The sequence below is a fragment of the Urocitellus parryii genome, chromosome 4 (genome assembly GCF_045843805.1).
Source record: "Urocitellus parryii isolate mUroPar1 chromosome 4, mUroPar1.hap1, whole genome shotgun sequence".
Lineage (NCBI taxonomy): Eukaryota > Metazoa > Chordata > Mammalia > Rodentia > Sciuridae > Urocitellus > Urocitellus parryii.
Window position 1 is genome coordinate 36,912,523 of NC_135534.1, and position 12,128 is coordinate 36,924,650.

At 31.6% G+C, this 12,128-nt stretch overlaps 1 protein-coding gene across 1 annotated transcript in view; it reads left to right on the top strand.

The window, feature by feature from the left end:
• The window catches only part of Kif18a (kinesin family member 18A), a 79,811-nt gene extending 68,557 nt beyond the window's left edge, over window positions 1–11,254 (top strand). The window contains exons 14-17 of the mRNA XM_026412279.2: window positions 1,408–1,849; window positions 2,442–2,549; window positions 8,220–8,329; window positions 11,094–11,254. Of these exons, the coding sequence (XP_026268064.2) occupies window positions 1,408–1,849; window positions 2,442–2,549; window positions 8,220–8,329; window positions 11,094–11,176 (743 nt within the window). The 3' untranslated portion in view covers window positions 11,177–11,254. The remainder of the gene's footprint in view (window positions 1–1,407; window positions 1,850–2,441; window positions 2,550–8,219; window positions 8,330–11,093) is intronic.
• The last annotated feature ends 874 nt before the right edge of the window (window positions 11,255–12,128 follow it).

Consider the following 12,128-nt stretch of genomic DNA (forward strand, 5'->3'; position numbering starts at 1 on the left):
TGTGAGCAATAATTTTGTTTTCTACTACAACCTATGATCAGCCTTGATAAACTGAATATCTGATCAAATAAAAGTGAGACATTGTTTAAAAGTATTGTTTTAGAGATGACTGTTATTGATTTAATTATTAGAAGCTGAATTACCGTATTCCCTGTGAAAGTAGTAATGCTAACAGCTGAAGCTTATATTTCTAAAGCGTTTTTTTGAATCCTAAGTGTTTCTGTCATCTAATCCTAGAAAATTCCCTGTACATAAAAAGATAGTATCCCTTTTTTTCCTAGGAGGTATTAATGCCCACACTGCTAAAGTGAGTTGCCCAAGGTCACTCAGTGAATCGTTGGTGAATCCAGAAATAGAATTCAAGTCTCCTGACTCCCAATTCAGTTCTCTATCCTCGATATAGTTTTCTATCCTCTATACCCCTGCTGCCTCTCATGGGAAAAGAAGTTAATCTTCCAGCTATTAATAGCCACCAAATTGGTGGTAGCAGCACAGTGGAGAAAAGTAACTGTCTTTACACTGCAGCATTAGTATAAAAATATCTGGTAATGGAAAATTTGACAAATGTCATGTTAAAGGGAGTGGAAAATTATTTTAAGATCTAGATCTCATTTATCTAGTTCTCAGAAAAGTAAAATTCCTTAATAGAACAGAGATCATATTTTTCTTCCTGTTTTTAAATTGTATTTCCTAGAGGGTAATTGTCAACCTTGCCATAGTAGAGCCTATTGTCAACTAACATGAGAATAATGCATGTACTTACTGGTGATTGCTATACGTGTATTTTTTAACTTGGTGGAAATTTTGAATTGCTCTATTAAAATAACCCCTATTCTCTTTTCAGTGTTGTGTAAGTTAATATTATATAGTAAAGCAAATGTAACCAATTGGGAATTTTACTTCATGATTTAAAAACTTGGGGCCTTCTTGATGTTTTAGAGTAATTGCTTTTTCAGAGTGGTAAGAGTTAAAATACTGTGAACTCTTCAAATTATGTTCATTTATCTTTGATATTAAAGCTAACTTTTCTAAATCTGTGAGTTTTATAAGACTGGAGACAAATAAACCAAGTAGAATGAATAATTAGCTATGTACCTGACATCATAAGAGATATATTTATTTAATTTACCTGGGATTTTATTGGTTACTGCCATTCTATCTTAAACCCAAGTTAGACATGAAGCTGGAAATTGCTTATGAATTGTTGGATTTGGTTGAAAATAATGAGTTTATTAATTTTATTTAAAGTTTTTAGCATTAAATCATTTTTTCTTCCTTTCTAACTTATTTTCTTTTATGTTTTTATCAACTGGTGAAGAATACTTTTATTAGTGATTTTTTTAATGAATGGGATTATTAGAAAACTATTTAGGTAACATCATTAAACTTTTCAATTTTATTGAACAGATGCATCTTCAAGTGAATCTAATCTGCTTAAAATTACTCCACAAAAAAGAACTCGCAGAAAATTAATGCCTTCTCCCTCAAAAGCAAAACATACTCAGAAGTCTACACTGTCTGAAAGTATACAGCTTAATGATTCTCTCAGCAAAGAGCTTCAACCTATTGTGTATACTCCGGAAGACTGTAGAAAAACTTTGCAAAATCCATCTCCAATGGTCTTAATAAAACCATCATCACATACTAAAAGTTTTCAAGCCAGCGGCTCAAATATAAACAGTGATAATTCACGAAAAATGCTGTGTGAAGTAGATAGCCCTTTTAAGAGGAGAATAGAACAAAGACAGGAGGATTTGGACTCTACTTTTACTATATGTGAAGATAACCAGAGCTTAAAGAATAAATTACCTGAACAGGAATCACTACCAAACAAAAACACTTTACAAAGGTACAAAGAAAAGAATGTTTTCCTATTATTTTGTTTCTGAATATAAATCCACTAACAATATTTTAAAGTCTTAAATTTGATGTCTTAAATTGATTGATCCTCATTAAGATAAAAAAGACTTTAAAATATATTTAGTTTGTTCTTTATATTCCAAAGTTACATAATATAAGCCATTACTGGGGTATTACCATGTTTGCTATTACTCGTTAATGTCTTCACTAAAGGAAATTTCACTGGTTTTTTTCCACATTTTTCAAACCTCAGCTTACTCTGAAGTAGTCAAGGTATCATTGACTGTATTTCCTCTGCATAAATATTCATCTGCATCATCACACTCAATGTAAATATGGGAAGGAAAATAACTTTGCCTTTCTATACGTAGGGAAAACAGAAATTTCTTAGTAATGACTCTACCCGTGGGTTTAAAAATGAAGAAAATCCCAGGGCATGTGAGGGGAATTTGGTAGTGTAGAGGAATGTTTTCCTTTATATATCTATCAAATTGTTTCTGAAAGTATATACCCCTTTTCTTCATAATATAAAGCAAGCTTATTCTCTCTCTCTTTTTTCCCCCCAAATATTTAATATACAGACTTGACCCTCCTTCGTTCTCAGCTAAGAATTCTGTGCCTATATCAAGTACAATGCCCTCTTACATGGCAATGACTGCTGCTGCCAAAAAGAAACGGAAACTAATAAGGTATGATTAAGCATAAACTGGTTCGGTCTCTATAAGATAATCTTTATACTTTTGTTTTCTATAACTCTTTCTTATTTTTTGTAATTAGACTGTCAAGTCATATTTAAGCATACTTATGGAAAATTGCTTTGAATGAGGCACTAGACTTGAAGGGAGAGCTTGCTGAAGCCCAAGTGTTTCATTTGGTATTTATATAAAGCGTTCCATCTTTTAGATTATTAAAAATAAATTGAAAATCTCCCAGCTTTCAAAATGTCACTTAAGTTCTTACTTTTCTTCTAGTTGCAATTTTTTTACTCATTTTATTATTTGTCCTCTTAAACATTACTGAATTTCTTTAATCCTAGAATTATATTATCTTACTGGATTTTGATATATGACTAACCTATAATGAAGTGGAAAGGCTACTGTTTCTGGTTATGACACTGTAGCTTGTGTCAGACCAAGCCACCCATCAAAAACAATTACAAATGTTTTACAGTTTTTAAAGCTGGATAAAGTATAACTAACAGCTGCTTGAAGGCACTGGAAAACAACCAAGGCAGCCAGGACTTGAGGGTCCAAGGTCCTAAGGAAAGGACTAACAGATTCTAGAGAGAGAAACTTTCTCTGCTCCTTTTCCTCCATTTACTACTTGTGAATTCATGGCCTAACTCATAGAGGCCAAATGGATAATGGAAGCTTAGAGTTATTAACAGTCTCACTGAACTAGGGAAACAAAATCACTCTTCAGCATTTGCCCTCAAGGTTTGCCAAGTTCTTAACTCTAGAGTAAGAGGCCAACCAAGAAACCAAGCTGAAAGTAACTGCTATGAGACTAAAGTATTAGCAGAACTTTGATATTCTTACAGAGCTACAACAGAAGAATTAGAGTTCAGGGAACATAATGAAGAGGAGGTCCTATCAAACACCCAAGATTTTACTTAAGATTCTTGAAGGGCTATTAGTAAGACAAACTAGAAATAGAACAGTTCTCGTAAGGCTGAAACAGACCTTAGATCATCTCATTCCTTACTTAGATCAATGTAATATCTCTCTTCTCTTCCTTCTCGACAACAGAAAATTTTAATATTTCTGGAAGAATATTATCCAGAACCTCTACAGCTTTTTCATATATGTTTGGCATTTAAACAAAAATTATAGTTTGCCAGGAGACACAACTGACTGACTGAAAGTCAAGAAGAAGAGGGAAAAATAAGAGGCAATGATGCATAAATGATGTACAGAGTGAAAATTTCAGACAAGAACTTTAAAATTTTAGCTATGATTAATTTCAATAAAGTAGATAAAAGAAAAATTATCAAGAACTGGATTCTCTTAAAATTAATCAGATGAATAGTTTGGAATTAAAAAGAGAATTGAGCAAAATTAAGTACTCAATAAATCAATTGAACAAATCAATCATAGCAAAAAGAGAGTATTATTGAGTTAGAAGATAGATGTATAGAAAAATATTCAAACTGATGCACAAAAGAAAGAAAGATGGAGCCAGGTGCAGTGGTGCACACCCATAATCCCAGTGGCTTGGAGGCTGAGACTGGAGGATTACAAGTTTAAAAGCCAGCCTCAGCAACTTATTAAGGCTGAGACCCTGTAGAGCCACTTAGTGAGACTTTACCTCTTTCTTTGCCATGTTATTGTGGGGAGGAAAGTGGAAGGCCTTAAAATAAGTCTTTTAAATTTTCTGTTTTCTACCATAGACCTGTTGTCATCTAGGATATAGGAAACAAATTTACAAATAGCATACTTATTCATGATTCTCAGAGTATCTTCTAATAGGTGAATTTAGGATCTGTTTTTGCAGCTTCAAAGCAAAGTGCTGAAGACCCCTGAAATGTGTAAATTTAAAATTTATGGGTTGATTTGTCTTGAATGTCTCTGACTGTCCATGACACTTAAAATTTTGTGCAGTAGTGCTCCCTTACATATGGTTTCAGTTACACTGAACCAAAGTCTGAAAATATTAAGTAGAAAATTTCAGAAGTTAACAATAAGTTATAACTTGCATGCCATTCTGGTAGCATGATGAAATCTTACACTCTTTCTCTCTTTCTCACTTCTTGAAGCACCCAGTTTACCCACCATATCAATATGGCATATGCTGCGTGCCTGTTAGCCACTTAGTAGCTACCTTGGTTATCAGATCGACTCTCCTGGTATCACAGTACTTGTTTTTCAAATTCCCCTTGTTTTACTTAACAGTTGGCTAGAAACAAAAAAGCAATGATGCTGGCAATTCGATATGCCAAAGAGAAGATGTAAATTGCCTCCTTAAAAAAAAAAAAAAGAAGAAGAAAAGAAAGAAATTTATCATGTATATGTATGTATAAGGAAAAATAGCATGTGTTGGAATCAGTATGATCCATGATTTCAGGCATCCACTGCATCCTGAAATGATACTCTGTAGCTAAGGATCAACTACTTACTATATTTTGCTAAGGGACAAATTTGAATTATGCAATTAGTGTAGCTCATTTATTCAAGTCAGCCACTTCATGAATAAGCCTAGCTAGCTGTCATCATCTGTTTCATCCATTTTATCACTAATTTGTATTATGTCAATTTTGTCTTTCATTTTATTCATTAATGTTAAATTTTCTGGTTCTTTACTGGTAACATGCTCTGTTGTGTTTACTAAAATCTAAGAATAATCTTAAAATGTAAACATAGTCATTACCAAATCACATGATTTTTCAAGAAATGTCTAGGTATGTAACCTGTGTGTTTGGAGTGGTTTTAGATGAGTTAAAACACACGAGCAACTCATATTATGAAATCACTTAAAGGACATGTAAAGAAAGTAACTCGACTTCTCATATCCTATTAACTACTTTATTACATTCCCTCTGGTACAAATAATTAGATCCTGCCATTAACTAAGGTTAGAAGAGATTAATGCTAGAAATGTACATAATTACTTTTTTTTAATCTTCCTTTTCCTCAATTAAAGCTACATGAGCTTGAGCATAATAAACTCTGGTATTTTCCACTTAGCATCTTTATATACATATGTAGGTGTGTATATATTCTAATATGGTTTTAAAAACTGAAGAAGGAAATCTTCATGTTTATTTATTTATTTTATACCCAAAAATGGCCTCACAATTGTTATTCCTTTTTAGTGTTTTTAGAAAGATATCTCATAATTCTAACTAGAAATTAGTTCAACTGAAAGATTATGATATATATATTGTTTACTAAATAGTACTATATATGTAAAGAAGCAGAAGATTAATTCTGAAGTTTTAGTAGTTTTAGTTATAGAAATATATTGGAAGACTCTGGATGTCTTCTCAATATCATATTTAACATAACTTGTATTTATACTCATAGCAATTTTAAGTCTTTTCTTTATGATATGAATTATAAATGATAAACTTTGGGTACATTATTGCGAATAGAACCCAGGGACACTGTGCTACATCTCCAGCCTTTTTTTTTTCCTTTGCAATAGATTCTTACTAAGTTGCCCAGATCTAAATAATAAACATTTAATTCATTAACTATTTTATATAATCCCAAATATGTTTGAGTGTTCTTGACTTATGTATAAATATACAAAATATTTTTATTAGGTTTGGATTTCAGTCCTAGAAATATGAGATTTAGTCTAATAGATTTATTCAAAAGTTTGATTTTCAAATAAGTACATGCTGTAGGTAGAAATGTAAGGTCCTGGAACTAGCCAAAGTAAAGAATCATCAAATAATAAAGATGACTTTAACACAAATTGTAGAGAATAGTATCTCTAATCAAAAATAACCAGTGACATTTTTTTTTAAAAAAGTGTTTACTATTCAAAACAGAATTGTAGTAACTTTGGGTGGGGGGCTGCTAACTGGGGATGGAACCCAAAGGAGCTTTACCACTGAACCAAGTCCCCAGCCCTTTTAATTTTTTTGAGACAGGGCCTCACTAAGTTACTGAGGCTGTCTTTGAACCTGCAGTCCTCTTGCCTCAGCTTTGCCAGCCACTGGGATTACAGGCATGCACCACTATGCCTGGTTTACAGTAACTTTAACACCATTTGGGAATGAAATTTTTTGATAATTGAATTTATTTGTATAACATTAGTACTTCATTGTATAATTTTTGTTTTATATCGTTCACATTTTTTCACACAGTAGGTATAATCAGCATTATGAATACCATAATCAGTTTTCTCAGGCATTGTATAAAATTGAGGTATTTCAGTTGAATATTTTTCTCTTCATTCAGTGTTCTCAGAAGCTAGTCTATTTTTCTTTGCTATCTTATTAAATTGGTATTTCTGACTATTTGCAATGAGCATACCACTATTTCTCCCTGTTCCACAAACATACACTCACACCAATTTACCACAATTGAAATTGCTGGAAGAGTAAGTTATTGTCTTAAAGAGAAGTTCCCAATCATTAATACAGTTGACAATCAAATTAGCATCAATTTGTAAAATGGTATATATTAGTAAAAAAAATTCCTAAAATTCGCCTATTTGAATTACTGTAGAAAAGGGGTGTTTATCACCCACCAAAGCCCCTAGCCTGTTAAATTTCAATTAATACTTTCTAGAGTGAGTATTGGGGGGTTTAGGGGTTCTTTTGTTTTTCTGTTTTTTGGTACCAGGCATTAAACCCAGGGGCACTTATACACTGAGCCACATCCCCCTTTGCTTTTTATTTTTATTTTTGAGACAGGGTCTCACTAAATTGTTTAGTGCCTTGCTGAGTTGCTGAGGCTGGCCTCTAATTTACAGTCATCCTACCTTGAATCTCTGGGATTACAGGCATGTGCCAAATGCCTAGCTAAGGATTGTATTTTTTCTTTTATTAGCTACACATGACATTACAATGATCTTGGCAATTCATACATTTGAATCAGTTGGGGTAGGATTGTATTTTTAAGAACCCTTATTAAACTTACCATGTCTAAAAAATCCATAGCTCCTTTAAGTCTAAAAACTTTAGCACTGTTTTTCTTTATTCTACCTTATATTACTTCAAGTATTTGTCTTTTTTTTTTCCTCATTCCCATTTTATGTCTATTGTATAAGTTTTAAGAACAGGAATTGTGCCTTATTTGTATAACCTATAACACAGGTTATGATGTGTGTTTAATAATATATCAACTAAATTTGAGTTAGAATTCAGCCCAATAACAATGTAAGGCTGGTAAAATTTTTGAGGATGAACAAATGCAAATAGGGAATTCATTCCAATGTCTGTCATTGGAATGACCTAAGACAGTTTTAAATTTATTATAATTTGTAGTTGTGTTTTGATTTAAAAACAGGTTTCCAGATAATCTCAGGTATTTACGTTCCCCTGGTTAAGGTTCTTGCTTCAAATTAGCAGTAAGAGCTTAGCTTTTCACTCATTGTCACCATGCACTACTTACCTCTACACTTTGAATTAACAGTGCTTACTAGTATTTCAGCACAGCATACCGGAAATATTTTGGTATGAAATTCTTACTTACACCCACAGTTATAACTGAATAAACATCATTAAAGTCACACACAACTAGATTTCTTTGTAAGCCAAAAATGTTTTTAATGCCTTTAATTACTTCTGTGGGATTTTGCAACTTAATATTTCTGTATTTGATTTACTTTATTATTGTTTCATATACAACGTGAATTTCAACGTAAAAAATATAAAATTTACTTAAATAAAAACTTTTCCCCTCAAGTTCCACATCAAATATTCCATTAACTGCTGAAGAAAATCATGGATTTGCCAAGCGCATTCGACAAGATAATTCAAGTAATACACTCTCACAAGAAAACAGACCTACAACGGGTATGTCACAGCTCTTAATTTGATATTTAATTATCTAACATACATGTAGTAAGTAGTTTGCTTTTTTTCTTTAAACAATGTTCTCTTTAAAATCCCCTTTTATGTAATACTACTTATCATCTTTATTATATGGAAAACAAGTGTGATTATCCACATGTTACAGATAAGGAAACTTAAGGTACAAAATGTAAACCACCTTTCCAAATTCAAACAGATTTTATTATGATGGAGCCAGAACTCAGAACCAGACCCTCCAACTTTGCATTCTAAATCCTTTTTGTTATCTATAGTGCCTCTTATTGCTGAATTATTTATAAGTTAATTAATTCTATTTTATAAATAAATGATTACCCCTTGAACTTTTTTTCTTATTAAAAACAATAGATGGGCTGGGATTGTGGCTCAGTGGTAGAGCGCTCATCTAGCACATGCCAGGCCCTGGGTTCAATCCTCAGCACCACATAAAAATAATAAAATAAAGGTATTGTTTAAAAAATAATAATAATAATAATAGATATACTTATTTGTGTAATTAATGTAAAGGCTCCAGTTTGTACCTAGTTAAAATCACATTCTAGCTCTCATTGGCAAATCGTAAAAGATAGTAATGAAGGTGACTATATTTTCCCAACTACATATGGGAATGACATGAGTCCATGGTAACTGGAGCCCTTTGGTTGAACTAGTGGTATGTTGTGCCAGCCAGATTCTCAGCCATGATGTCTAGACATCTCTCTGCACTACAGTTCTTAAGACTGTATTCAGAAAATATTTATCTACTAAGCAGTCACCTGGTGCTAGGACCTGTAAAAAAAAAAAAAAAAATCAATTAAGACACAGTTTGATTTGTTTTCTCTAAAGAAACTTATAGTGTTTGGAACTTAAAGGAGTATTGTGAAATAATGAGGTTTTTTTCTATGAATAGCATGAAAGCTATTGTTGCTTTTTTCTGTTAATGCTCTTTGGTTAGAGTCATAAAAATTCTCAATTGTAACTTTGACAAATGCTTATTTCTGTAATGCTTACCTTAAATTTAATGGAAATGTTCTTTATGCAAGTTAAAAAAAAAAATCGGACAGTAAGGTACCTAAATGGAAAGTTTACTGTGATTGTTTGGTTTAACATGCTGGGCTTAACAGTAGGTGTTTGAGTTGGTGTTAAGTGTATTCTGCTCTGTTTGTCTCCTGGAAAAAACTCTTTTTAAGAAGTTGATTTTATAACCAAATAATAAATTTACGAAAATTCTCAAATTATACAAATTTGTTTTTTCTAGTATACTTACCAAATAGCTCTTATTTAAAGAAAAGTGAGCCAGGTGTGGTGGCACACACGTGTAAATCCTAGCTGAGATTTACAGATTTCTCCAACTGTTCAGTTAAAAGTAGTTGCTTTCTTTCACATTGATAGTCCTTTTTTTTTTTTCTCATTTGTATGTTGTTAGTTGAAAAACCCAAATAAAAATTCTAAAGAAAGCAATTATTACTTTTCTAGAAATTTCTGATACCTACTTGGGCATTTTCACTTAGATATTCTAATGTATATGAAATACTATCTTATAAATGAATATCTCTTTCTAAGTGTTCCATTATCCTTAACAATCGATACTTTTTAAAATCTAGGTTAAATCTTTTTTTCCTTTTTGGTGAGTACTATAGATTAGTATGATCTCCTACTTTTTTCTTCTATAGTAGTTTTTTTAAAAAAAATACTCCTCTTTATTTTTTTATTTTTTGGGCACTGGGGCACTCAACCACTGAGCCACATCCTCAGCCCTATTTTGTATTTTATTTAGAGACAGGGTCTTACTGAGTTGCATAGCACCTCACAATTGCTGAGGCTGGCTTTGAACTCACAATCCTCCTGCCTCAGCTGGAATTTACAGGAGTGCGCGACTGCACCTGGCTTACTTCTCTTTAAATATGAGCTATTTAATCCATTCTTTGATAATAGGTATCCTAGAAAAACCAATTTCTATGATTTGAAAATTTTCATAAGTTTATTATTTGGTTGTAGAAGCAACTTCTTAAAAAGAGTTTTCCCAAGAAATAATGCCAAGAAAATAAATGCCTCTAGAACTAAAACCAAATGTAATCCCAAAAAATAAATAACTAGACTGATCTCAAAAATCAGTGACACCCTATTATAACAACACTTTGCTGAGTATGGTATCATTGTAAAGGCAGATAAAGACCCAGAAGAATGGGCATAGTAGATAAAATCAATTTGAAGGGTGATAGTAAAAGGTAAAGGGGGTTAAGGGATCTGAAGCAGGCTATTAGAATAGACAAACTCTAGATAGGGCAAACGGGTGGGAGGGGAATGGAGGGGGTACAGGGTAAGAAATGATGACGGAATGTGATGGACATTATTATTCGAAGTACATGTATAAAGACACAAATTGGTGTGAATATACTTTGTATACAACCAGAGATATTTAAAATTGTGCTCTATATATGTAATAAGAATTGTATTGCATTCCGCTGTCATATATAAATAAAAAAATAATTTAAAAGAAAGTACAAGATGCAAAGACTTGGAAGTTTAAAAGCTTTGGGGAAATAATCTAAAGATTTTCAAAAAATTGATTATACAAGAAAGAAAGCAGCAAATCCCTATAGAAATGGCCTTTCATCAGTGAGAAGAAAACAAAGTGAATGAAATAAGTTTATTCAGTGACTTAATTTTTAATAAAAGTTGAATGAAGAGTAAAAACTTTTTAAATGATACTTTCGCTCTATTTATCCATTGTTTTATTTTTCTCTAGGATATAAAAGAAACATCTATAAAGTAAATTCAAACATGGTTAGAAAATTTGGAAGAAACATTTCGAAAGGAAATCTGAGATAAGTCACTTTGAAATCAAGAGAAATGAAATTGATCACATCTATTTTTATAAGTGTCAGAATCCTTTAAAATGTACTTAAAATCTTTGAAACAAAATCATTTATATAGCTGTTTACTCAAATTTCTTCAGCAAGCAAAAAAAAAAAGAGAGACTTTGTTTTCTTCTTTTGTACTTTAAATAAATATAAAATGTCAACAAAAGTTTTAGGTTTTTGAAATATTTGTTATTCTTTAAAATCCCTAAATCAGTTTGGCAGCAGTTTAGTTCTACTGTGCTACAACAAGTTGATTAGGACATTTTAGAAAACAATAGAGAGTTAAATTATCCTTATAGTTTTTTTAAAATAAGGCAAATTTAGAAGTAATAAAATTATGGTCCAAGATGTATTTAGCCTTCTATTATGTTTCATACATTATTTTACTCACATATAACTTTTTTTCTGAAAATACTTTGTACAAATGTAGATATTTGTGCTGATGAGGTTGTTGTAAATAGTATTTAAATGGTCATTGTGAATTAAATATTTTATTGTTCTTTGCTATTTTATATATTAAAGAAGTAGATTTTAAAGTATTTGATTTTCTTATCTCATTACTTCCCCTTACTAAATTATTTTATATAAAGTGTGAATTTTGTAAATTTGTGTTTCAGATGAGATCAAGGTATATTGTATGAGAGCCAACTCTGAAAATAATGAGAAAATAGTTATTTATACTTGCTACTATAGGAATTACATGGAGTTACAACTTAGATAATCTATTTACCTGCTTTGTTTGGCCTGTTTTTCTGCTCACTACAACAAATATTTAGTTGAGTGAATTTTTGTGTAGCATAGAAACCTTTACACTAAAGCAAACAGTGATACAATAAGTAATTGAGACATTTTGAGACTTCTGGTCAAATTTCCTATTTAAAATCGTATTGATAAAGTGAGAGAAAAAATAATCTTTACAG